General features: G+C 43.7%; 1 protein-coding gene across 1 annotated transcript in view; it reads right to left on the minus strand.

The window, feature by feature from the left end:
• NECAB2 (N-terminal EF-hand calcium binding protein 2) overlaps window positions 1-27,907 on the minus strand; it is a 197,963-nt gene that overhangs the window by 42,532 nt on the left and 127,524 nt on the right. The window contains exon 6 of the mRNA XM_056862621.1: window positions 1,765-1,901. Coding sequence (XP_056718599.1) covers window positions 1,765-1,901 — 137 coding nt within the window. The remainder of the gene's footprint in view (window positions 1-1,764; window positions 1,902-27,907) is intronic.

Raw genomic sequence — 27,907 nt, forward strand, 5'->3', positions numbered from 1 at the left:
GTTCAATTGCCAAAGTGGCCATTTTTCTCCAGGGGAACTGATCTCTATCGGCTGGAGATCAGTTGAATTAGCAGGAGATATCCTGCTACTACCTGGCAGTTGGCAACCCTACAGCTGGGTGACCTTGGGCAAGTCACAACTTTCTTAGAGCTCTTTCAGCCCCACCTACCTCACAGGATGTCTGTTGTGGGGAGGGGAAGGGAAGGTGATTGTAAGCCGGTTTGAGTCTCCCTTAAGTGGTAGAGAAAGTCGGCATATAAAAACCAACTCTTCTTCCTCTGCCTCCTCTATGACATACACTAAACTTATAACAGGGGCTTGTGTTTTAGTAACTTTGGTGCCTTTCATATAAAAAAATTTCTCCACCTTCCCTCCTCAACTGCAGGAAGCTTTTTTCCTTTTTACTTCCACACGACACCATAGTCATTCTGAGTACTACCTGTGTGGCTCTGGAGTCTTTCCCATTGCTCTGGCTTAAAGGGAAAATAGCAGGGTGGTTGCAGGCAAGCATCCATGTGAAGTCAACCCAGGGATGGGGGAGCAACTAAGTCCCACTTTTCTCCTTCCCTCTCCGGCATTTAAGGGCTTTAAAGAATATAACAGCTATTTGATAGGAATAACTGCTGACACATTTGACACAGGGGAGAAATGACATGTTATAAGAACCTCAGGACTGGCACTGAAAATGGCAGGCCGGTGTCAGGTAAATCCCCCTCTTCCACAGCATGAAGTACCACCACTTTGCCTATATCCTACTGCCATTGTACTGTGCGGCCCCCAGCCCCGCTGTACATCACGGGATTGGGCTGGAAAGGAACAGAGTAAGTTATACTAAATGTTAGAGAACCGAAGACAGAGAGCCAGATGCAGGGCTGCCGTCAAGGATCTTGATGAAATCTCTTATCTGATGTGATTCACATGGAATGAAAGCTCTAATAAGCTACTTTCTTTGTGGCTTGCTGCTTCCTTTCTTTAATTTAGAATAGGCGGGGGGAGAAAAGGTCTCTTGATGCAAGCTTCTGATTTCCCCCCATTTCCATGGCAACCATTTTGGGTTCCGGTCAAGAAGCTTTATGCTCTGTGGAGTTTGGTGACATTTCAGCTCCTATTTACCACATCAAATTCAGCTGGTGCTTCTTGATATATTTTTAATTGGTTTCCACTCTTTCTGGATTTTTGCAAAAAACAATTGGGGGAAGGGAATAGAAACCACAGATCTTGAATACAACTTCCTTCCACTTACTCCAGTTCTCATCTTCCCCAGTTCCTGAAACTTCATTTGGCAACAAAGCTCTGAAAAGAATCCCTGTATTCTTCTCCTGCTTCTACCATGCTGCCCCTATGCCTGATCAGCCCTGTCCACATGAACACATGAAGCTGCCTTCTACTGAATCAGATCCTTGGTCCATCAAAGTCAGTATGGTCTACTCAGACCGGCAGTGGCTCTCCAGGGTCTCAGGCAGAAGGTCTTTCACATCACCTACTCGCCTAGTCTCTTTAACTGGAGATGCTGGGGATTGAACCTGGGACCGTCTGCATGCCAAGTGGAGGCTCTACCACTGAGCCACAGTAGCAGATGTGGGGAAAGTAACATATCACTCAGAGGTAATAATCCAGTTTGGGTTAAGAGATAATGGACTCATCAAGCATCGCTCTGCTTAAAGTTTTGTAGGAGATCAAAGGCTGCATAAAACAGCAGTAGGTTGTCAAGTAGACTAAATGTATGCAGTGCGATGAACTCAAGGCCAGATAAATATAACCAACCTTATCTGACTGGTTTGCTCGTCAATAGCATCCACAGCACTTTCCACAGAGCTGAGCAAGGACTGAATCTGATTCGCTGTCTCCTTCAGCAGGAAACGGGTCACAAATTGGTCCACGTTAGTTCCTCTTTCATATACCTGGGGGGAAGGGGAAGACAGAACTCTGAATAACTACACGTATAGTATCATGTTTTCTTTCCTTAGTTTATGAGGCATCTTCAAAACCCCACTTTCTATTAATGCAAACCAAGTTGGAAATTAGCAACGTTAGAAGGCAAAATAATAATAATAATAACAACAATAATAATGATGATCATAATAATAATAATAATAATAATTATTATTATTATTATTATTTACTGAACATCCTTGTCGGACCTTTGCAGACATGCTCTGAGCATAAGGGATCCTCAGTATTAAGAGTGGGCTTTATCACCAACCATCTTCTTTAATCAAGAGAGGTCAGGATTTAAATATGGTCTTATCACTATAGGATGTAAGAGAGACAATTTCAAAATCCTCATCCCTGTTTTGATCAAAAACGCCATTTCTATTTTACCTCTCTTTCTGAGCTCTGAACCCATTACTTTCTGCCATTTTCTGTTTCCGCGCGCCATATTTTTCTGTTCAACCTGCTCATTTTTCAGCCTCATTTGTTATCATTGAACCAGCAGGATGCATTATATGTACTGTACATTATACATATGCATGATTTACATAGTACGCAGAGGTGCATAAAAACTACAACCATCTGTATGCAATACTAACACACATGAACACACATGAAACTGCCTTATACTGAATCAGACCCTTGGTCCATCAAAGTTAGTATTGCCTACTCAGACCGGCAGCGGCTCTCCAGGGTCTCAGGCAGAGAGGTCTTTCACATCACCTACTTGCCTGGTCCCTTTAACTGGAGATGCCGGGGATTGAACCTGGGACCTTCTGGCATGCCAAGCAGATGCTCTACCACTGAGCCACGGCCCCTCCCCATGGATATCAAATAGACTGAATCAACAGTGGAAAACAGAGAATTTAGACCCCTGACAAAAAAATAAATATAAATATACGGTAACAAGAGACAAAAATAAGGGCTATTTGCTCGTCCTGGGTGTCTCATTTGGCTGAGCATCTCACCAAGCAATCATTTTCTATTCAATGTTTGATGCTCCATGATTATATCAGTAATGTCACCAAAGGTCATATTTACCTGGCTCTGCATACTAATTTCTCCTGCTCACAATGCTCTGTTACCTCATAAAACAGAGTTCATTTTTCCTTCTTTGGGTCAGAATATAAACTGTAATTCAGAGCGTACACAGGTAATCATGCAATTTTCCAGTGGATCTGGGTACCGAGTAGGGACATTAGGCATCCTAGCCCATGGGTTCTCAACGGGGGGGAATCCCCCCAGGGGGGGGATTTTAGGGTTTCAGAAGGGGAATTGGGAACACTGTTCAGCAAAGTGTGATGTCCTGTAGATTATGTACAATCTGTAAAATTGTAGTTTGTTTTTAATTTTGAGTTAGAGTGAGAAGGGGGGAATTATATTATGAACAATGGTGAAAGGGGAGAATGGAGCAAAAAAGGTTGGGAACCACTGCCCTAGACTCTACATATCCCTGGAATCCTTGCACCCAGGATGCTATTGTTTCCGTGTTCCAGGCACAAAAAGGAAATGGATACTCCACAAAGAGACTCCATAGTTGAGAAAAGGTGCAGGAACTCATGAGTAAAGAGCTGGGAGTGATGGTAATGGGGAGTTTGTGGCATGTCCATTGTGCTCTCGATGGTGACACTGTGGGAACACAGCAACATCTCTGGGTTTTTGAAGCACGGTTAAAAATGATTTGTTATTCTCCCAAATAGCTCATGGTAGCCAAGCTCAGTTCTGAACTGAGCGGAGGGAAGTTTGCTCATGATCGAGGCTAGCTTCCAGGATTTTTAAAAACATTCTTATCTTCTCTCATTCCCATTTCATTAGCTCTTGGTGATGTAAGCAAGCAGGCAAGTTATTTCATTCTCCTACTATTACTACTACCACCACCACTACTACTAGTACACGCACACACACTAAGTAGTGGAACATGTCATTAGCCAAATCCCATTCTGTTTTCATTCTCTACCCTACTGCACACTCTAGTTCAAATCAGGAATGAACTAGTAAGAATGTTTTTAAAAGCAATTAACACAGCACACACACACACTAGTGGGAGCTATAGAATAAATACTAGTTTCATATTCCCAAATTCCATTCAACATTTTCTCATACTAACCCATGTCATTTCCCTGACCCACAGAACTGGTTGCCGACAATGGAGAAATGTTATCAGTAAGTCTAACTTGTGTGTAAAGATGGCAAATAAATATTTGTAAATAAAAAATCTGGGGACATTGGCAGCCCCATGTCAAGTGTCACATGTATTCCCCCCCCCCTGAAAGTTCTGTAAAAGCAACTCAACACAACCTTGGAGGAGAAGTACAAACTTTTGCAAGAAAGGGGAAATTGGAGGTGATTGATGTCCTCAAGTTCTTGGGCAATTAAATAGAAATTACAGCAGAGCTAGGGGAAAAAAGATTTCTGAATCTACACTCAGTGGCTTAATTATCTGTCTCAACCGATCCAACTGGAACACCGAGAAATGCTTTTACCTTGGATTTATTTGCTAAACTATGCTAAGCAAACAAATAAAAATCTGCTACACCAGTACAGAGGAAGGGTAAATCCAGCATCTCATAGACGGTCGTTTGTCTTTTTATTTATATAGAATAAACTCCCAGAAACAGCATTTCTCTCCCCAGTGTTCCAGATGGATTCATAGGGGCAGGCAATTAGGCACGGTGTGGGAATTTAACACTACTTCTCCTCAACCCAGCTGTATTTTCTGTTTAATTGCTCAAGAATCAACAGGCCATCAATCACCTCCAATTGCCTTGGCTGATTCTTCCGTTCCCCGCATGAGTTTGCAAGGTTTTCGTCAAGTCCTTTTTACAGAACCTTGATGGGAGAAACCTTGCATAAAAAGTTGCCTTGGATCTAATCAGACTGTTGGTCAGCATTGTCTCATCTGATCGGTAGTGGCTCCGCAGAACCTCATATGAACACATGAAACTGCCTTATAATGAACGAGACCATCTGTTCATCGAGGTCAGTCTTGTCTACTCAAACTGGCAGCAGCTCTCCAGGGTCTCAGGCAGAGGTTTTCCACAACACCTCCCACCTACCTCAACTTTTTAAAAATTAGAGATGCCAGGGATTGAACCTGGCACCTTCTGCATGCAAAGCACATGCCCTACTACTGAGCCTCAGGGCCAAACCAGAAGACTGGGAGTTCTGTAGACAGATATAGTCATGGTGCATGGATCCTGATTCCATTTGGGACCACAGCATAGGAGGGGGGATGGGTTTTTCTTGAATTGCAATAGCACTGGGAAGTTGCTATTGGCCATGCTGGAGCAAACATCAGGAGCAAATAGGCAAAACCGGGCAAACAGTAAGTCCCCCCAATCTGTTTTGGGTCAAGAAAACAGCCAGAGAGAGACTTAAATGCCCTCCCTCATGGAAGGGGAACAGCTCTGATTCAAATCAAGGTTCTATGCACCTGTTATTTTTTAAAATGGGAGATGCTGTAAGCAGAACTCTCAGCATGTCTTTTGGCTTGGCAGTCAGGCCAAAAACAATATTCCCCAACACCTGCAACCTGAGATCCTTAGGACTCAACCGGAGATATCCTGCAAATGAAATAGGTGGTCTGCCATTGAGCAACAGTCTCTTCTCAACCTTTCTCAGCCAGGGGGTTGGAAACAGGGATTGTACCATCCCTCTCCCCCATGCTGAAAAAATATGCACTGGCATATGTTCACTTATTAGTGGGAACAAGTCAAAGGACTGCTTCTCACTTTCAAGCTCTAAAGTAGTACTAGAAGAAGAAGAGTTGGTTTTTATATGCCGACTTTCTCTACCACTTAAGGGAGACTCAAACCGGCTTACAATCACCTTCCCTTCCCCCCCAACAGACACCCTGTGAGGTAGGGAGGCTGAGAGAGCTCTAACAGAGCTGTGACTAGCCTGAGGTCACCCAGCTGGCTTCGTGTGTAGGAGTGGGGAAACAAATCTAGTTCACCTCCACCGCTCATGTGGAGGAGTGGGGAATCAAACCCGGTTCTCCAGATCAGACTCCACCGCTCCAAACCACTGTTCTTAACCACTACACTAAGTGTTGGAACAAGGTACCTGAAGGACCTCCTTCTTCATATCAGCCAACTTGCCAGTTAAGGTTGGCATCTCTGTGCCCCAGTCTGCAAAATAAGGCATTCAAAACCGAAGACTCGTGCCAACAGGTGGGTATGACAGAAAAAAGGCACTAATGGCATATAACATGGAAATATCAGGCAATATTCAATACAATAAGTGCTAAACTATTTATAAGAACAATGCAAAGATGCAAGGCAATGTATACAATGCAAGCAATGCAGAACTAATCCAGATAGGAATCAGCAATCAGGTAAGACAAATCACAATGTCAATGCAGTAATGGTACAGTACTTCTTGTGTCCAAGAGAATAAAGACACTGTAAATAAAGATAGTCTTTTCATAGGTACAGACAAGCCAGGGAACTCTTCATAGATTCAAGAGCCAGGAAAAATGGGATTCCAGTATTAGTCCCCAGTTGTTTCAGCTGCTACCAATTAGAGTATGGGCTTTTTATACAAGATGTAAGTTTCTTCCTGTAGATGACGCAAATCGCCATCCACTAGCTACACTTTGCTACATAGGGTATACACCTAATTCTTGAGTAAGTGTATTTAATGGAATTGTTGTATTTATTTTATTTTATTGCTCTTTATGTTTATGTTTACTATTTCCATACATTATGGTCACCCTTTATGTGTGTATATATATATATAAGGCTATCGTATTTTGGTCACGTCATGAGACGACAAGAGTCACTGGAAAAGCAGTCATGCTAGGAAAAGTTGAGGGCAGCAGGAAAAAAGGAAGACCCAAGAAGAGATGGATTGACTCAATAAAGGAAGCCACAGCCTTCAATTTGCAAGATCTGAGCAAGGCTGTCAAAAATAGGACATTTTGGAGGACTTTCATTCATAGGGTCGCCATGAGTCGGAAGCGACTTGACGGCACTTAACACACACACACATATATTACAGAACATATGTTCTTAGCAATGTGAATCTCACTATTAAAAAGCTGCCAGAATTTGGCCATAAATTGAAGAAGCATGATGCGAAATACTGGAATCCCATTTTTCCTGGCTCTTGGATCTATGAAGAGTTCCCTGGCTTGTCTGTACCTATGAAAAGACTATCCTTGCATCTTTGCATTGTTCTTATAAATAGTTTAGAACTTATTGTATTGGATATTGCCTGATATTTCTATGTTATATGCCATTAGTGCCTTTTTTCTGCAAAATAAGGCAGGCAGAAACTAGAGACAGGGCTTTCTCAGTGGTGGCACCCCATTTGTGGAATGGCCTCCCTCTTGGAACATGCCTTGGGCCTACTTTACTGCCGTTTAGACACCAGGCCAAGCCATTTTGACACACCCTGGCTTTTAACTGAACTTTTATCCCAGCACTGTTATGTGTTATGTAGCTTTTATGATTTTTTTTTTGCCTCTGATTGTTTTATGCTATTTATTTTGTCAAGTCTGCTGCATTTTTTAAACATTTATCCCAGGTGCTTTTACTGCTGGAGAATGGTTTCATTAAATTGTCTTTAATGGATTGCATGCATGTATTGTTTTGAATCTGTATCCATTATGATTAGTTCTTTTGTTGGCAATCAGTTGCCTCGAACAAATTCTGAATAGGTGTCGATAACCTTTACTATATAAACAAACAGTCCATTGTATAAATGGTTAGAATAGAACCAACTTTGCCATCCCACCTCCACCAGAATGGGGACGAGAGCAGGAAGAGGCAAATCTTTTTTGCCTACATTACTGCAAGGCAAAGGCAGCAAAGCGATATCATTGCAAAAAGATAAGCACTCCAGACGAGTCGTGGGGAACTTTTATTTAAAAGTTTAACAACAAAGGGAGGCAGACTTTGTTTTTTATTGGCAGCTATTTTTAATAACTCCACCAAGACTTAATAAGGGAGCACAGAGATATCACTCATTATAATTTATTTGAACACACGCACAGGCAATTTGAATAATCAAAGTCCCATACATGCAAATGGCTCTGGGTTTATGACAGAAAAGATTAACTAAGGTCTGTTGCTATGGGAACTGATGAAGGCACACAGATCTCAGAAGAACCAAGGGCGCTCTTCCACCTTTCTATTTAGAAGAAAAGCAAAAAAAGGGGGAAGGGGAGGAGAATGGTTGAAAGCCTACACATGCAAATTAATTCATGCAATTAATTACAAATCATGCAAACTCATCCCCTTCTTGCAACAAGATAAAAAAAAAAAAGATCCAGCTGAGGTCCAAATCAGAGACGAGGGGCCGTTGTTCACTTGCCTGTCCCATTCATGTATAAAAGGGATTGGGCCAGCATCAGATGGCTGGGGATCTGGATACCACTTGGGCAGAAGCCAGAAATGGGAGATCACTCCCAACTTGACCCCAGTAATGTCAAAACTCAGTTTCCCCTGCCTCTTTATCATGCTCCAGAGTAAGGCTGAAAAACAGCTACTCTCTTCTTTGCATTTTGGTGGGACAGAATTTCTTGCTATTCTGAGCAGACACTGGCGAATGCAGTTGGGAAATTTATAGAATTAGGAAATGCCACCAAGCCTGAACTATACCTGATGGTGTAGACACACATACCGAAACCTGCTGGCTGCTTTTGGAGATATTATTTTGTAAAATTTCCAATATAGCAAATATCTTTGCTTCTGAGTCATCAAAAGAACCTGAAACTAACTTTCATAGGTGGTTCTTTTGAGGTGTTTCTAACCACTACCCTTCCCCATCCAGCTCCACGCAGCTGTACATAGTTCATGTTGCTGTCATCTTCCAGGGCTTCTGCCATCACTTTGAGTGATATTTACTGACCCAAACAGAGCTTAGGCAATATGGCAAAGGATTGCTTTTTTAAATATATGGTGAGAGTAAACCAACCATCTTTTCCCTCTTCCTATGAAAGAATATTGACCAGGGAATCTTCTGCCCCCCAGTCCCAGCTTTCATGGGAGACCCAATCCATATTAATTTTGGACCACCAGAGAGCCAGTGTGGTGTTGTGGTTGAGAGCGGCGGACTTTAATCTGGAGAACCGGGTTTGATTCCCCACTCCTCCATACAAGCTGCGGACTCTGATCTGGTGACCGGGTTTGTTTCCCCATTCCTACACATGAAGCCTGCTGGGTGACCTTGGACCAGTCACAGTTCTCTCAGAACTCTCTCAGCCCCACATACCTTACAAAGTGGCTTTGGGTGGGGAGGCGATTGTAAGCTGCTTTGAGATACCTTACGGTAGAGAAAAGTGGGGTATAAAAACTAACTCTTCTCCTCCTTCTTCAAAGGAGGAGTCCAGAGACTCCAAGCCAAAACAGCACTCTTTCGAAATCTGCTGTCAAATCTCAGCAGATTCTGATCAAATGAACGGATGGTGAATGGAACAAGCCATTGTTTCAATGCTGCTTCCCCCACGGATCATAAATTATTATAAATCATGTCATAGAGAAGTTAATCAGGTGTTAACATGTAGACAGAAGTCTAGGAGTAAACTGTACTAATGGGGAGTGCAAAAGAAAAGATGAGGGCTCTGCTGTAGCTCAGCCAAGCTTTGCCTTGATCAAAACTTCAGACATTTATAGATAGCCTACCCTCCTCCCAGAAATTCATTTTCCTCCCTTTCAAGGTGCATGGTATATGTTTGCAAACAAAGCCAATCTTCCAGGAAAACCCATTTGAATAAAATTCATAATTCTCTGAAATCACATCACTGTAGGAATGGGAATCAGGTGTCAATTGAGATAAGGAATGAACAAAAATGGGAGGGAATCGAAATCATTCCTTTCACTATTGAGTGTGACACAAACATATTCAAATAACCAGCTATCTGGAGACCGAAGCCATCTCTCATGGAGGCAGGTTTATTTTAGGAAAGTCTCCACCTGTGCTGCCATTATTTCCTTTTTAGACAGTATTTAGGGGGGCTGCCCATTGTGAAAGGCAGTGTAGTGGTTAGCGTGCTGGTCTAGGATCTGGGAGGACCAGGTATGAATCCGTATTCTGCCATGGACGCTTCTTAGGTGACCTTTGGCCAATCACACACAGCCTTGCCATGGGGTTGTTGCGAGGAAAATGATGTAAGCCACTCTGGACCTCCCTTGAGGAGAAAAATTGGGTATAAATGAAGTAAGCATACCAATAAATAAATCACTCAAGGGCTTGCAGAAAGACACGCTTAAAGAGCTGGCACTCCATAGTGGTGAGGAGTCAGCTCTGCTAACCAGGAAACCCCAGTTCACATTTTGCCTCTTGCCAGCACTAAGAAATGCACTCAGACATTTGTCTTCTGGACATCTCTGTTCGGTACAGTACAAGGACTGATGAAGGCATCAGCCCTCCATTATTCGACCCAGGGCCCAACATTCAGGAATAAACTGGGAAGATGGATTTAGCTCTCATGGCTCACATACGTTCACTGGACCACTGAGATGACTGACAGGGCCATCCTAAGCACAATTAGTTACAATGTTCTAAGCCCATTGACTCCAATGGACTTAGAAGGGTGCAACTAATTCTGCTTAGGATTGCACTGTACTTGCTTTTAAAGGAACCCCTGCTTCAGCTGCCTTCACATCCTGTGGTGGTGAATTCCTGATCAGTTGTGTGAAGATGCATTTTGTTTTGCGTGCCCTGTACTCCAACACCAATCAATTTCTTGGAGCAGCCAAGAGTTTGAGTCTCCTGAGAGATACAGCAAATTCTCTCCCTCACTCTCTGCACTCTGTCTGCACCGTTTATAATTTTACAAGCCACGGTCTTGTCCCACCTTAGATATCTTAATTTTCAAAGTTGAAAAAAGTTCCAACTGCTTTGGCCTCATAGAAAAGATGCTTCAGTCCCATGATATTTTTGTTTAACTTTGAATGACAAGTGTGTGTGTCTATGTGGACAGAGGGTGCCTTCCACACTTCTTGTGCATAATGCGCTTCAGAGATCAGCAAGCAGCTACAATTATACTTCACACAGATGTGCTTTTCCTCTTTTCTGAATTCCCTCAAATTAGTCAGTACAGCCAGGCTATGCGGTCATATGCAGCAGATATTGTCTCTTCATATAATTACAACCAACATCACCAGGATAAGCTTTTAAATTACAACTATGTAGTTTCCGAGTAGATATCTTTCACCCATCTGATAAAATGACCTCTGTGTTATTTATGTATTTGTTTATGTATTTATTATTTCCATTTGTTACCCCACTTTTCATGGCCAAAGCCAGGTTCAGAGCAGCTTGTGTGTGTGTGTTAAGTGCCGTCAAGTCACTTCCGACTCATGGCGACCCTATGAATGAAAGTCCTCCAAAATGTCCTATCTTTGACAGCCTTGCTCAGATCTTGCAAATTGAAGGCTGTGGCTTCCTTTATTGAGTCAGTCCATCTCTTGTTGGGTCTTCCTCTTTTCCTGCTGCCCTCAACTTTTCCTAGCTTACAGAATATAAAAGTCATATTAATCCATAAAGGAATTAAAACATTTAAAAATAGCCCTAAAAATTGTAAAATCATTATACTAAATTACCTAGGTGCTTCTAACATACGAATCATAATACAACAAACTTTAGGTAGGCGAGCAGATGGAAGGCACCAGATGGACTAAAAAGGTGTTACCGCAGTGGGGAGGTTAGGGAGGCCAGCCTTTATATATAGGAACAGTAGCTGGCCTCAGCCATAAGCCTAGTGGAATAGCTCTGTTTTACAGGCCCTGCGGAATTCTTTGAGGTCCCGTAGGACCCCTGGTCTCACTAGAGAGGTTATTCCACCAGGCAGGGGCCAGGGCAGAGAAAGCCCTGGCACTGGTTGAGGCCAGCCGGACACTCCTCGGGCCAGGGACCACCAAAAGATTGTTAGAGTCCTCCGGGGAACATACCAGGAGAGGCGGACCCGCAGATACGAAGGTCCCAGACCCTGTAAGGTTTTAAAGGTAATATTTGTTATTTCAGCTGCAGCAGACCAACTCAGTTGCTCGTAAGGTAATTCAGAGCTGGGATGTCGAATGGTGTAGCCCGATCTCACCAGATCTCAGAAGATACGCAGGGTCGGTACTTGGATGGGAGAGCACCAAGGAAGATTCTGCAGAGGAAGGCAGTGGGGCTAACCGCCTCTGCTTCTCACTTGTTGTAAGTCGCCATATTTTGGAGCTTCCGTTTCCCTGTCCATGGTGCTGAACTCCCCCCCCCCCCCCGTTGTAACTAGAACTGGACAGACAAGCGGGCATTTCCGCATCTTTTCATTTTGGTCCTAGCTCTTTTCTTTTGCAAATTTACCATTTCCATTTCTTTCTTAAATGCCACATTTATGTTCTGTGCACTCATGTGTACAGTCAGTGTACATACTGGGCGCTCTGCAGTTTTATCTGTGGTCCACATCACTTTATGCTTCACCATAAAACTCAGGAAGTTTCAAGCTGGGCACTTTTCAGCACATTTCAAGCACATTTCCCCCTCTTCTTAGGGAAGAATCCCTTTGAAAATTGTTTCCTCACTTTCAGAGACAGTCGTGCATTTTGATGGCCCTTGGACACTGAAGTTCCCTTCTCTACCCCCTATTCAGGGCTATGCTGGAGGAAGTGCACTATGGCAAAAAAACTGAAGAAGAGTTGGTTTTTATACCCCGCTTTTCTCTACCTTTAAGGAGCCTTAAAGTGGCTTACAATCACCTCCCTCCCGCCACAACAGGCACCTTGTGAGGTAGGTGGGGCTGAGAGAGCAGAGAGAGGCCTGTTCACATTAACCATCATTAGTTTAATTCAACTAAGGTTTCCCATGATGTCTGACTCAAAGAAAGAGGGAGGGTGAATGAGAATGAATGTCACAAGTTCTCCGTTCTTTTTGCTTTTTCTGGGGGGCTGGGGCAGGGAATGTGTGAAAAAATGTCTGGGGAAAAATATAGAAAAACCATCATCTATCATCCCAGAAACATATGACACATAACAGTATTTACAACACCCTAAGTTGAGCCTGAAAATGTTATGCTCCCTTTCCAGTTAGTCCTCTGATTTAGAGGGCCTATATGGCAAATGGAAATATCTGAAAGGTATTCTAATTGGGGTTTTTTAAATCAATGTTTGAATGCAATCGTGTTATTTCTCAGATGAATAAATCGAAGGTGGGGTTACACATACATAAAACCAACTCAGTATTAAGGCACAATAGACCTATCATGGGGACAATGCTAAAAAAATCACACTTGAATGACTTCCAAAACAGGAGAAGCTGTAACATTTTCAGAAAGTCATCAAGGATTGGGCCTAATGAGACTCTCAGGTTCCACAGCTGTGCCATCAAAAGCTAAATTTCTTTCTCATCCTCAACCTAAATTAGTCGCATTTTATTTAATTGGCCAGGGGTCTGCAGCTGATGACTCCATTGCCAAATAAGGCTCTTGGAAAAGAAAAGTGAAAAATAATTAAATTAAGGTATATTGGAGTATCAGGTGGGATGCTAGAATAACCAGGATGTGAAAGATAATTCACAGTGGGTAGCCGTGTTAGTCTGTCTGCAGTAGTAGAAAAGGGCAAGAGTCCAGTAGCACCTTAAAGACTAACAAAAATATTTTCTGGTAGGGTATGAGCTTTCGTGAGCCACAGCTCACTTCTTCAGATACAGCTAGAATGTGAATTCATCTGTCTTTAAGTAGAGGAGAGTGAATTCAGACAAGCATTAGTATGTAAATGTTAACAGTATGTAAATGTGAATAGCAGGCGTGATGGGATTAGGTGTGGTATGCAGAACAGTCTGTGATGTCCAGGGGAGAGATGGGTGTGGAGAAATCAGCATTGGTAATGAGCCATGAATGCAAGGTCTTTATTCAGCCCAGGTAAATGCATTGACTTTAGTTTGAATATCAAATGTAATTCAGCAGTTTCTCTTTCCAATCTCCAACTCTCCCCTGGACATCACAGACTCTTTTGCATACCACACCTAATCCCATCACGCCTGCTATTCACATTTACATACTGTTAACATTTACATACTAATGCTTGTCTGAATTCACTCTCCTCTACTTAAAGACAGGTGGATTCACATTCTAGCTGTATCTGAAGAAGTGAACTGTGGCTCACGAAAGCTCCTACCCTACCAGAAAATATTTTTGTTAGTCTTTAAGGTGCTACTGGACTCTTGCCCTTTTCTACAGGATGTTAAAGGAATGGCAGACAACCATTTTTGTGGGAGTAAAGTGCTTCCTAGAGATGCTTCACAGAAAGAATATAAGAAAAGCCCTGCTGGATCAGACCGAGGCCCATCAAGTCCAGCAGTCTGTTCAAATAGTGGCCCAACCAGGTGCCTCTAGGAAGCCCACAAACAAGACGACTGCAGAAGCATTGTCCTGCCTGTGTTCCACAGCACCTAATATAATGGGCATGCTCCTCTGATCCTGGAGAGAATAGGTAAGCATCATGACTAGTATTCATTTTGACTAGTAGTTATGGGTAGCCCTCTCTCCCATGAACATGTCCACTCCCCTCTTAAAGCCTTCCAAGTTGGCAGCCATCAGCACCTCCTGGAGCACGGAGTTCCACAATTTAACTACACGTTGTATGAAGGAATACTATGTGTTGTGTGAAGAAAATGAGAGATGGGAACAGTAACGTTGCCAACTTCAACTTGGGAAATGTATGGAGATTTGGAGGGCAGTGTTCGGCAAGGACAAAATATGGGGAGGGGAGATCAGCATGGGTGTGATGGCATAGAGGCCACTCCCTGAAGCTGCCCTTTTCTCTAGGGGAACTGATCTCTGTAGTCTGGAGATTAATTGTAATTTTCAACACCAGGCCCCGCCTTGAGATTGGTAACCCTAGTGAACAGTGGCCATGGACAGGCCATGTTTTTCCTCCAGGTTGTTGGCAACCCTACTAAACTCCCCCTCTCCACAGATCCAGCCAGAAAAAAAAATGAGGAACTTAAAAAGAACCACAGCCAGAGCTGAAAAGCCCAAATATGTACCTCCCTTCCAAACTCCCACATGTTGTTTTACGCCTTAACAACTAAACGATACATGCCTACACTTTGTACGAAAGCAATCAAGCTCATTTTGCAAGTCCCTGGCTGTAGCACTGAGATGCTAGAACAGCACAGAGGTACCAAAAATGTGGGGGCTGGCAGGTATTATTAATTGGAGACTCAGAACATTTTGCGGCAAGCCTTGAGTTTAATTACAAGCAAATCCCTCAGCTGTGTCGTAGTCACTAAAACCCGGAGGAGGCCAAAAATTGCTCTTTACATTCTCCCCAGCTTCGGAAACAGCAAGGCCAGCACCTCCTCCTTTCCATGTCACAGTAGGCACGCAGTGCGCGAAGGCCTCGGAGACCAAACTGCACCTCATGTGGGAAATCAGTGACAGATCCTGTAGCTACGACACTCCATTTTCCCTTAAAATGCAACCGGGTGGGGAGTTGCCAGTTTGTTCAGAGCCTCAGTGCACGTGGGAGAAGTTCCAACCCTCTAAGGTGCTATTTGAGAGCCCCGTGGTGCAGTGTTAAGCTGCAGTACGGCAGTCAAAAGCTCTGCTCACGATCTGAGTTCGACCCCAACGGAAGTCAGTTTCAGGTAGCCGGCTCAAGGTTGACTCAGCCTTCCATCCTTCCGTGGTCGGTAAAACGAGTACCCAGCTTGTTGGGGGTAAAGTGTAGATGACTGGGGAAGGCAACGGCAAACCACCCCATAAAAGGGTTCCAGTTTCTGGCTTGATGGATGTTTCCAGCTGGAGCTCCGATAAGGAGTTTTAAATTTTAAATTCACCTTTTCTATTTTCCACCCCTATCTTATCCTGTTTTGGATAGCTTTATCAGTGTGCTACAAGTCAGCCTTATCCTTGTGGCAATGGCGGAATTACCAGAACAAAAACCTCTAAACAACTGTCCAGCCGATATGGGAATGAAAAAACATCCTCGGTCAGCAGTCAAGGAGCTGGATAGTAACCACCCCGTAAACATAGTCTGCCTAGTAAAAGTCGGGATGTGATGTCACCACAGGGTCCGTAATGACCCGGTGTTTGCCCAGGGGACTACCTTTACCTTTAAGGTGCTATTTGCCCTGTCGGAGGAAATGCACATGGGATTGACTTCCAAGAACTATCTTTTTCTTGCTATTCTCCTAGCAACAAAACAATGTTTATAAAATAACGCACTGTGAAATGTTTAGATGGTAGTACAAAGTGCCATCAGGTGGCAGACAACTGATGGTGACCCTATAGGGTTTTCAAGGCAGGAGACTAACAGAGGTGGTTTGCCATCGTCTGCCTCTGCATAGTGACCCTGGACTTCCTTGGTGGTCTCCCATCCAAGTACTAACCAGGGCTGACCTGCTCAGCTTCAGAGATCTGAGTAATTAGGCTATCCTGGGCCATCCAGGTCAGGTCAAATGTTAACATTTGCTGCCTTTAATAGCCCAACACATTATAGAAACATTAGCTAAAGCTGTCCTAGATTTTCAAACTTCTCACCATTTTTTTGGTATTAAAATATGTGCTATCCTAAGATATATGATGAGTTATGTGCAAACATGTGCGTTCTCATAACAGTCTCTCTGGGTCAATGTTAATAGATGTCATTATTTCATTTATATGTTTTCAAGGGATCTTTCTTTTTCACATGAAGATGAGAAGATGCCAAAAAGAGGGCTGTTTAAATTTTAGAATGGAGAGAGAATTCTGGAAATGGGCTCTTTAAAAAAAGAAGAAGCTTGCTTCTAGCTCTTTCCCAAGATTAAAATCATTCTTCTAGACTAGCAGGGAAAGTGGCTAATCCCCTGAACCGGTCTCATTAAACCCTGAGATCCAGCAACTTGAGCAGGCTCTTGGCTGGTACCCTTGCCTTGATGCTTAACCATGGGAGTAAAACAACAGAAAAAAAGATGCTTTAGTTTGTTATAACTTAGAGGAGAAAAGGGGGGGATGCCTACATTGACGCAAGATAGGTGCCGCCGTTTGAATCTAGTGCTCATTAAATGTCTCCTGGGTATGCCTTCCTCATCCGTGCTGGAGATTTAAACTCTGGGCAGAAAACACCTTTAATTGCCCAGCATGCAGAATGCTAAAAGACTTCTTCGAAGTACAGACATCCAGAGGTCAGATCAGTGACTCTTGCTGTAAATAAGCAGGCCCTTCAGTTATGGTGGAAGGCTGCTTTCTCTCCTATTTTCATATAAAAGTGTTTGTTTCTTGTGGGGGGAAGGCATTGTGTGGCTTTTAATGGCTGATACCCAAAAAGCTTCCTTTAGAAACATTTTCCCCCAAAGGGTAGCTGTGTTGGTCTGCAGTAAAACAGATTCGCGTCCAGTAGTGCCTTAGAGACTAACAAGAGAAACTAGACACATTGTTTGCTAGCAGATAGTTTCAGAAGGTAGCTGTGCTTCTCTGCAGAAAATCTAGATTTGAATCCAGTAGCATCTTAGAGATCAACAAGTTCTTAAGGGTATAAGTTTTTGAGAGTCAATGCTTGTATCTGGCGAAGGGAGCTTTGACTCTCAAAAGCTTATACAGTGTGTAACTGGGTATCCATCAAGATGTTTTAGAAAAAATGAAAATTGCATTAGGAGAGGGACTATAAAGGAGAGAAGAAGAAGAGTTGGTTTTTATATGCCGATTTTCTCTACCTTTTAGGGATGAATGAAGAATTCATTTATTTGTTTAGCCATAGGCCATTACAAAATATCTTTACATATGTACAAAAAGCTTAAAAAGGGATAAAATTGCATCAATATACATTGCCTGGATAAAAACTATTTCATACAGAATCTCTATTAAAACAAATATTGCAACTCATTTGCTTTCCTATACAAAAATTTTCTTAATAGCTTCAAGAGCTCTAATCTTTCCGGCCACAATGGCAAATTGAGACATTCTGGAGGTGACATGTGAATCAGAGGGTGAAAACGCATGGTCGCTTTATCCTCCTTTAATCCCTGTTTTAGCCAGGATCGAACGCACAGGCGAAACGCATGCGTTTGATCCTGGCTGAATCCTGGCTGAAACAGGGATTAAAGGAGAATAAAAGCGACCATGCGTTTTCGCCCGGAGTCAGAGAGTAAAAAAACCACTTTATCAATTTCAGAACAAAAATTTACTCCCTTCAAAATTCCATCCAAGAATTTGGCTCTAGGCTCACTATACAACGGACATGATAGCACATAATGAAAAATGTCCTCTGGTGATAAAGATCCACAGATACATGTGCGATGTTCCTTTGGGATACCTTTTAAGGAGAATATAATAATTTATTAGGACTATGACCGCAATCTTGGACCAAGGAAAGAGGGAGGGAGGGGAACACAAAGGAAGGATAGGAAACATAAAACGTAGTAAACATAAGACAATATTAAATTAACAGTGCTAAAAACCAGGCGTCAGCCCAATAGATAAAATTCCTAGCTAAAATAAACTAGGGGCAGAGCGAACTGACTAAAAGTTGTCAGAGTTAGGCATTGAAAGTTCTTTCTTCTTAAGTGCAACCACTCTGGCCAAAAAACGAGCCACATTTGATGTTACCAAACCATTGTTTAAATCGCCAAGCAAAAATGGCAACACCCAGGCATGTGAAGGGAGGTCCAAGCTAGTAAGAATTGGAGCAATAAAAACCTCTCTGTCCTGAGACCAGCGAGGACAACGGAGCATCAAGTGGTCCAAAGTTTAAATTTCGCCCGTATTGCATAAGCAGAGACGATCTGGGTAAGGTATCCTGCTTAATCTGCCCAACGTGACCATAGATGGAAAGGCATTTTAGATGAGCTAAAAGAAAAGCCCGACGATGTGAGGAAATTGGAACCGTAGTATGGAAATTTGGAAGCTTCTCTGGTGGAGGGAGCCCCAACACCAAACCGGAACAAGTACGTCTGGCCCTCACAACCGTGCTGGCCCAATCTAACTCCTTCAGCCTCTTCAAAATTGCCACTGATTGAGATGGCACAAGATTATCAGAGGGAGTAGAAATTGGAAGTCCCAATACTTTTAATTTTTGTGCTAGAAGAGTCAGCCAAGGGTTGGGGGATGGATCCTTGAGAATAAGATGGAGAAACCCCACCTGGGATGGAAGGTTAGCGTGGGACAACTTGAACCTAAGCTTAATTGCTCTCCTCCACGCACGTGCCTCAAGCGAGGGTTGGGCCAATTCCATGCGGAGGGCTGTCCCAGCAACACACCTGGGAGTTCCAGTAATTCTCCTGAGAAAGTTGTTTAAGTGAGAATCTAATTTCTCATCAACACCGGAAATCTAAATGTCTTCTCCGTACAGAATTTGGGAGACCACCTTTGCATTAAATACTTCAGTGGCGGACGGAATGTGCTTGGCCCCCTTGGTTCGGAAAAACTTCTCCACCATTGCAGTAGTGGATCTTGATGTCTTCTTCACATGATCCAGATGGGCAGACCAAGATAGATTATAACTGAAGACGATGCCCAAGCAGCGGAAGGAGGAAACCCATTCGAGCTGTCTGTTTTTAACCTTGAAAAACTGAGAACCTCTTTTCCTGGTGGCAGAAAAGCGAAGAACCTTTGACTTGGCATAGTTCACAGTAAGTTCTTCTTGGTCACACTATTCCAAGAAGAGATTAACAGTAGACCTCAATCCCACTTTGGATGTCACCAACAAAACCGCATATCCGCATATAGTAAAAGTGGTATGGAATGGTTAGCCAGAAGGGGTGTGTGTTTAGCTCCCTCCTTGAGGCGAGGCACCAAATCGTTGATAAATATGTTAAACAGGGAGGGAGAAAACAGGCATCCCTGTCTTACCCCCTTTTGAACTGGGAATGGGTCTGTCAGTGTTCCGCTAGGGTCAACCCGCACAGAGGCAGTTGTTCTAGAGTAAAGGGCCATAATCAAAGCCAAGAGTCTGCGGTCTATACTGGTGTTCATCAGTTTCCTCTAAAGTCTATGTTGGGAGATGGAATCGAATGCAGCCCTTAGGTCCATAAAGGCCACATATAAGCATCCCCTAGGGCGACTAGAATATTTGGAGGCCAGCTGGAGGAGGATCAGACAATGGTCTGTGGTGGAAGAACCTCGTCGAAAGCCACACTGCTCGGGGTAGAGATAAGCCTCTTCGTCAAGCCAGTCCTGAAGCCTCTCCAAGAGGAGTGCGGTGTAGATCTTGTTTTAAGGAGAATCAAACTGGTTTATAATCTCCTTCCCTTCTTCTCCCGGCAACAGATGCCTTGTGAGGTAGGTGGGTCTGAGAGAGTTCGGAGAGAACTGTGACTAACCCAACGTCACCCAGCAGGCTTCATATGGAGGAGTGGGGAAACCAACATGGTTCTCTAGATTAGAGTCCGCCGCTCTTAACCGCTACACCACGCTGGCTCTCAAAAGCAGTGGGGGAGGTGCTTAATCCAGCCCCTTCCTCAGCCTGCCCCAAAGCCAGTTTGTAGGACTGCTGCTTTTGCCTTTCTTGTCCCTTTGCAAATTTCTGCATGGCATTGGCCCCACACATCCCGTGTGCTCTTGTGAATTGTCCCTTGCCTTCTGCCAGATGCTTTGCTTACAGTTTCTCACAGCGCCATGCTCATCTTTTGTGTCGTGGGAAAGTTTTGACGGCAATTATTTTGTGGTCACTCCAACTGCAGGCTGACAGCTGAAAAGTTATGGCTCAGTAGCCCCTGCCCAGCAGTGAGAGAATCCTAGGCTCAAAGGGAGCATTTTCTCTGTGAGCCTCTCTCCCCCTGCCTCATTAAATTTGCAGTCAATGTTCAGCGTGTCCTCACTGCGAGATTTTCTGCAGAGAATTCCTAATGATTGGCCTTGGGGAAACACATCAGCCAAGGAAGAGAAGGAGGCTGCATTTGACTCCTGTAATCTTTTATGGAAATATATATCAAAGAGTTACGAGAAAAATTAAAGTGGCACAGAGTTTAAGCCTCTATTTCTGGACTGAAAACTGCAATCGGTTACTGGATGTTTGGATATAGAACTAGCCCTGTCCCAAGCCCTAGGGCACCTGGGTTCAGTTTTAATACCGGAAATGACTATCAGGATTCTATTGAGATTGGAACTGTTTGGTAAGATTTTTTTGTTTTGTTCCTGCACTAATAAACTGGAAAATGTGAAGTTCTGCCTCCTCTTTACTGTTCAGCTACCCAGCTGAGATGGGACTCCCAACCCTTGTTCTCTGTGCCCCTGTCTCCAGAGCAGGGCATTTTCTGTAGTGGCACCTTGCCTTGCGAAAGCCTTCTATCTTGAGGCTTGCCTGGCATCAGCCATAATGTATTTAAGGCACCAAGTCAAAATATTTCTTTTTTACCCATTCATTTAACTAAGGGGCTTCATCTTTCTACCTCCTTTATGATCGTCTTCTGGTCGGAGGTCTCTTTTATAGATATATTTTTTTAGGCTGTTCAATTGTGGTTTTATGCTGTTTTAATGACTGGTTCATTTCTATGTTTATATATTGTGTGCGTTTTATGGCATCGAGCTGCCTCAAGTAGGACTCTGGAGAGCTGGCATATAAATTCCCTAAACAAATAAAAAATAGCAAAGAAAAGTAACAGAGTTCAACCTACTTGCAGGGCTTCTGATAATCACCATGGGCCCCCAGATAAGATAGTCTCTGGGCCTTGTTTCATACCAACCAGGTCTCCCTCAATAATCAACAAATCACATGCTTTCATCCAAGGAGCTGAGGAAGCATACAGGATTCTCTCCTTCCTCATTTGTTATTCCCATCGACCCTGTGAGGTAGACTGTATGTGTTAAGTGCCGTCAAGTCACTTCCGACTCATGGCGACCCTATGAATCAATGTCCTCCCAAATGTCCTGTCTTTGACAGCCTTATTCAGAGCTTGCAAATTGAGGGCTGTGGCTTCCTTTACTGAGTCAATCCATCTCTTGCTGGGTCTTCCTCTTCTCCTGCTGCCCTCAACTTTTCCTAGCATGACTGTCTTTTCTAGTGACTCTTGCCTTCTCATAATGTGACCAAAATACGATAGCCTCAGTTTAGTCATTTTAGCTTCTAGGGTCAGTTCAGGCTTGATTTGATCTATAACTCACTGATTTGGGGTTTTTTTTTTTTTTTTTGGCAGTCCACGGTATCCATAACACTCTCCTCCAACACCACATTTCAAAGGAGTCTACTTTCTTCCTGTCAGCTTTCTTCATTGTCCAGTTTTCACGCCCATACATAGTAATAGGGAATACGATGAGGTAGATTAGTCTTTGTCGTGAGTCAGCCTGAGAATTACTCTTCAGAAGAAGAGGCGGCAGAACAAGCCCTCACTCCCTCTGAAGAGATAACACCGGAACAGCAAGACGGGGCCTCTGAGCCAGAAGACCGGCCGTCTGAAACAAGAGACCAGGGAAGAGAAAGCCTTTCACCTTCAGGGTCTCCTCCACCAGTGGAGAGAAGAAGAGTAAAAGGTAGAATGGCATTGCAGCAAAGGAGAAAGTCGGCCCGGCTTTTGGACAAAAGACGTAAGTTAGCGCAGGAGGAATCAGAGTCTGAAGCTGACAGTTGAGCTGAAACACCTGGAGAGTCACGAACGCAATATAAGCAAGACTGACCGTTAAGTGCCTCGTGGGAGCAAATGTTATTGCATGCCGCCTGTCTCTTATCTTGAGAAGCTTCATTTGGAGTCCAGTTTGCCGTGGTGTTGAACTTGGAAGAAAGCCGTGGCCTGCAGCCAAGACCTTAAAGGCGAGGAGCTTGTGTCTGTCTGTGACCTTGTTCCTGTATTGTGAGTATACTGCTCCTGTCCTTATTAAGGAGCTGCTGGGCCCTCCCGGCAAGAGTAAAATACGCGTCAGGCTCTGCTTCCTTCAGCACCGATACGTCGCTGTGTGGAAAGCAGAGACTCAGACCTGCCTGTACGCAACAGTCTTAGGGAAAGTGAGAAACACCCAGTGAGCCAAGTAGGGATTTGAACCCAAATCTGCCCTGTCTTGGTCCAGCAGTCTTCAACCACTACATCTCACTGGTTCTCACTGATGGCACCTGAAGGAAAAGGCAAGTAAGGGCAATTGAGGGCAATCAGCAGAGTTTTTTGCACAGAGCGCTGAAACCCACATGGAAAGACGGGTTTTCTGATGCTGCCAACAATCTGTGTGGAAAACCTGACAAGGTTTTCTCCTCAGCTCTTATGTAAAGGTTGGACTTTTGAAACTATTAACATGCTCAAGTTTTCTTTACCAATTAGCAAGATGTAGTTATGTTTGCTGCCTGATTTTTCTGCAGTTTTACTGACTTTAGCACTTGTGGATTTTTCCTAGTCTTGATCGAAAATGACAAGTTAAGAGCAAAAAATCTCAATCTCTCCTCCATCTTCTATCATACAATGGCTTAATTGACCAACAATTATTTTTCACAGCCTCTGGCATAAATATTTTAACTTTGTTAGGGGTGAAAAGACAAGCTGGAAATAAGTGTTCAGGGCAGAATTAATCAGAACAGACCTCATTAAATCTCCCTAGGAAAGGCTGACAAATTTGTTAATAAGACCCAGGGCTGAAACATTTTGGGTGATCGTTGTCTTAATGGCATGCTCTTTGCAAAACAAGTTAACAACATAAGACTTCTATTAACGGAGATCCAGAGAAATTATTATGAAAACGCATATATCGGCACACAACCCACCATGTATCTTAGCATGCCAAATGTTTGAATGCTTCCATAGAAAAAAGGGGAAAAAGAGGACAATTTCCTCTAATAGTTCTATAATGTTCCAAGTTATTACCAGCAGGATATCCAAGCATTTCACAGCACATTATTTTAAGAGTGTTGAAACAAGTGGTTTACAGCACAATCCTAAAAACACTTCCCTGGGATTAGGGTTGCCAGCTTGGGGTTGGGAAATATCTGGAGATTTTTGGGGTGGGGTTTGGGAGGGGAGGGACTTCAATAACATAGAGTCCAATTGCCAAAGCGGCAATTTCTTCAGGGAAACTGATCTCTATTGGCTGGAGATCAGAAGGAGAAGAGTTTATTTTTATATGCCAACTTTCTCTACCACTTAAGGAAGAATCAAACTAGCTTACACTCACCTTCCCTTCCCCTCCCCACAACAGACACCCTGTGAGGCAGGTGGGGCTGAGAGAGTGTGACTAGCCCAAGGTCACCCAGCTGGCTTCCTGTGTAGGAGTGGGGAAACCAACCCGTTTCACCAGATTAGGGTCCGCCGTTCATGTGGAGGAGAGGGGAATCAAACCCAGTTCTCCAGATCAGAGTCCACCGCTCCAAACCCCCACTCTTAACCACTACACCACGCTGGCTTAGTTGTAATAGTGGGAGATCTCCAGCCACCACCTGGTGGTTGGCAACCCTAGCTGTAAGGCCATCTTGGGTGCAGTTTCTTTGATGACCTGATCCATTGTCCAGTTCATCTACCTATCAGTATCTCTGACAACAAAACATATACTGATCGTTCTTTTGACAGAAGCCAATGAAACATTTTCATGACCAGCTTTTACTGGAAAAAGAATAGCTGTTCTGCTTAATTACTCACCATGCCTCCATCAATAAAGGCTGTTTTTCAACAGTAAAAGCCTGTCCTGTTTAGAATTGCCAATTTCATATTTTCTGCCTTAATTGCTATTCGAAAAGCTGTTTCTGCATGCGCACACACAGAGACACATACACACCAAGTCTAATATTTCCAAACAGCATCGGGTTTAAATTCTCTTAATTATTATGGCATTACTTTTAATTCTGGCAGAGTAAAATGCAGATGGGAGGAAAATCAAGAACATAACCCTCCATAATAGAAAGTTATTTCTTCACTAGCAGATTTCCCTTATGACAATTTTTATGCCTGCATTAATGTTATGTTAATCAACTCACTTAACCACATAGATTACAGCCATGCCTGACTGAAATGGAGATTTAATCACCAAACTCGGGACGGGGTGGGGTGGGAGGAGAACCATGTTTGTATGTTCTAGCTGAAACTGTCAGGTGCTAAGCATGCTGAGATTTTGTGGGATTTCCAAGAGTTCACTCTCAGCATAGGATTGGGGATTGTAAAACACTAATTTCTTTAAGATTACTTTTTCTTTAAGGTTACTTTTTAAAGGTTTACGTTTTCTAAACACCCTTTCATGACCAAAGTTATATTAGCTCAAGGGGGGTTTGTTTGAGGGTCATTTATGGGGGTTAGTTATCTCAAAAAATCCATGCAAGCAGAAATGGCCGGACAGAGCTGAGTGAGGCCAGATGAGTAGAGATAAGAGGCAGTGTTCCAGGTCCTAGTCTAACATTCTAACCATTATGGAAGACCTAGATTCAAAAAACCCCACTTCTCCATGGAAGCTTGCTGGGAGGTCTTGAGTCAGTCACTCTCTCTCAGCCTAGCCTACCTCACAGGGTAGTTGTTGTAAGGACAAGATTAAGACGGGGAAACCGCATAGGCTGTTCCGAGCTCTTTGGAGGATGGGTGGAATAAAAAAGGTGCTAGGTAGGCATGTTGGAGAGCTACTGCTTTGGGGAAACATCCTCCCCTGCTGGATTTTTTAACCCAAGAATGTTTCGATTTTAAATACAAGTTGTTCTTTGAATGGGAGCTCATGCTTAAATGTAGGGAAGGACAGCAGCTTGAAAAAAACCTCAGGTCAGGTAATTCAGCACTGCAGGTGTGCACAGAGGCCTCACCCTGGTTGCAGCCCTAAGCCAAGCTCAAGAATCACATTTTGTAGCATTAAATCACTAATATCCCCCAGGCTTCTCCCTGGGAACCGTGGTAAGCAATTTGTTTTATTAGCAGAAGTGAGCTCGTAATGAATTTCTCTTGCTTACTCTTTCCTTATCATGTGCTCCAGTCATTTGCCAATTTCATTCCCCTGAGCTCAGACAGGCTCCTCTGCAAAGATGTATTTGTATTCATTTAAATAAATAAAGGATGGGCTGCATGTTATCATCTGAATGGGACAAAGATGCACACTTGAGCTTTTCAAATAGGCTGGATCTAATATCCTGGCTATGGTAAAGAACCCCCATCTTTGGAGGTCTTTAAGCAGAGGCTGGATGGCCATCTGTCGGGAGCGCTTTGATTGTGGTATCCTGCATGGCAGGGGGTTGGACTGGATGGCCCTTGTGGTCTCTTCCAACCTTGTGTGTGATTTTTTTGTGAAATTGAAGACCAAAGCAGCATCTGAAAATAGGTTGCTAGGCTACCTAGAGTTTGTAACACAATTGGTCTGAACTATGGTTGTGCATGTTGGGGAGGTGGGCTTGCATGTTTGAAAGTTGTCCCCTAAAAAAAAAAGATCCCATGCTTATCTCTTTCTTATATTCCTTTGCAACATTTTCAAAGTGGGGAATTGTACAGGAACTTGGATCTGTGCACTAGTCTGTGGGATAGTGGCATTAGAGCGCAACCTGCTGCTAAACAATGGGAAAGCATGGCTAGAAAGAAAACCTGAGAATTGTAGCCTCCAGTATCAGGGCGGCTATGGGTGGAACGTTTGAAAGAAAAATCACGGTCTTATCAAAGTCCTGGCTTTGAGAGCCAACTCACACGTTGGGTTGCATCCAACGATGCACCAATGGAAACATGAGCTCACTCAGTGGGGTACTGCTTATGCAAGCAGTAGCATAAATATACTGCACTACAGACCAACAACCAGTAATTACTTGCACAGTGTCATGTGTGTGTGTAAAGTGCCGTCAAGTCGCAGCCGACTTATGGTGACCTCTTTTGGGGTTTTCATGGCAAGAGACTAACAGAGATGGTTTGCCAGAGCCTTCCTCTGCACAGCAACCCTGGTCTTCCTTGGTGGTCTCCCATCCAAATACTAACCAGGGCTGACCCTGCTTAGCTTCTGAGATCTGACGAGATCAGGCTAGCCTGGGCCATCCAGGTCAGGGCGCACAGTGTCTTAGGCAAGCAGAAATGCAAACTGGAATACACTACATTTAATTCAGCAGTGGTGGTGGTGACCCCAAAGGGTTTTCAAGGCAAGAGATGGTTTGCCATTGCCTGCCTCTGCATACCAACCATCAACTTTCTTGGTGGTCTCCCATGCAGGTTCTAACCAGGGCTGACCCTGCTTAATTTCCGAGATCTGACAAGATCAGGCCAGCCTGGGCTATCCAGATCTGGGCTGTTTGGATGCTGCCATCAATACAAGCTGCCAATATGGTCTTTTTAGTCTGTTTCCATTTGCGTCAGGGCTCTAGCGTGCACAGAAAGCTTCTGCTGAATCTGACCCACCATATGTTAAATTGCATACTTAAAAAAAAAATCTTAAGGGTATGCCCCTGACCATTTCACATATAAAACTGAGAACAATTGTATGACAGCTCTGAGAGCCAGCATGGTGTAGTGGTTAAGTGGTTTGGAGCAGTGGACTCTGATCTGGAGAACCGGGTTTGATTCCCCAATCCTCCACATGAGCGGCGGATGCTAATCTGGTGAACCGGGTTGGTTTCCCCACTCCTCCTCATGGAGCCAACTGGATGACCTTGGGCTAGTCACAGCTCTCTTCGAGCTCTCTCAGCCTCACCTACATCACAAGGTGTCTGTTGTGGGGAGGGGAAGGGAAGGTGATTGTAAGCCGGCTTGATTCTTTCTTAAGCGGTAGAGAAAGTTGGCATATAAAAACCAACTCTTCTTCTTCTTCTCCTCAAAGGATCATAGCCTTTGGAATAGCGTTACACACTGCTGAATCCTTGACTGTATTCATTGACCCTGCCGTTGCTTGCCCTGCGACAGAAGCACATTTGTTCTTCTACTTTAAAAAAAAAATACTAGATATGTCCAGGGTGTGCAGTGTGCCGTGGCAGGCTGAGCTTGACCCACATGTGCACTAGTGACAAAGGCCTTTTATACTTGGCTGTTTCCCTTGGGTTACCCCTCTGACGACTTCGGCTCTTTGTTCTGATTATGCACGCCGCTTCCGTCTGTCAGAGGTCGCCTCGCTCTCCCCCTGCCTTTCCCCGCGTTTTGCCCGCATTTTCAGAGACCTGTTTTATCTTGAATTTGAAAACGTGGGGAAAACGCGGGGAAATGCAGGAGGAGAGCGAGGCGA

This window comes from Euleptes europaea, chromosome 17 (genome assembly GCF_029931775.1).
Source record: "Euleptes europaea isolate rEulEur1 chromosome 17, rEulEur1.hap1, whole genome shotgun sequence".
Classification (NCBI taxonomy): domain Eukaryota; kingdom Metazoa; phylum Chordata; class Lepidosauria; order Squamata; family Sphaerodactylidae; genus Euleptes; species Euleptes europaea.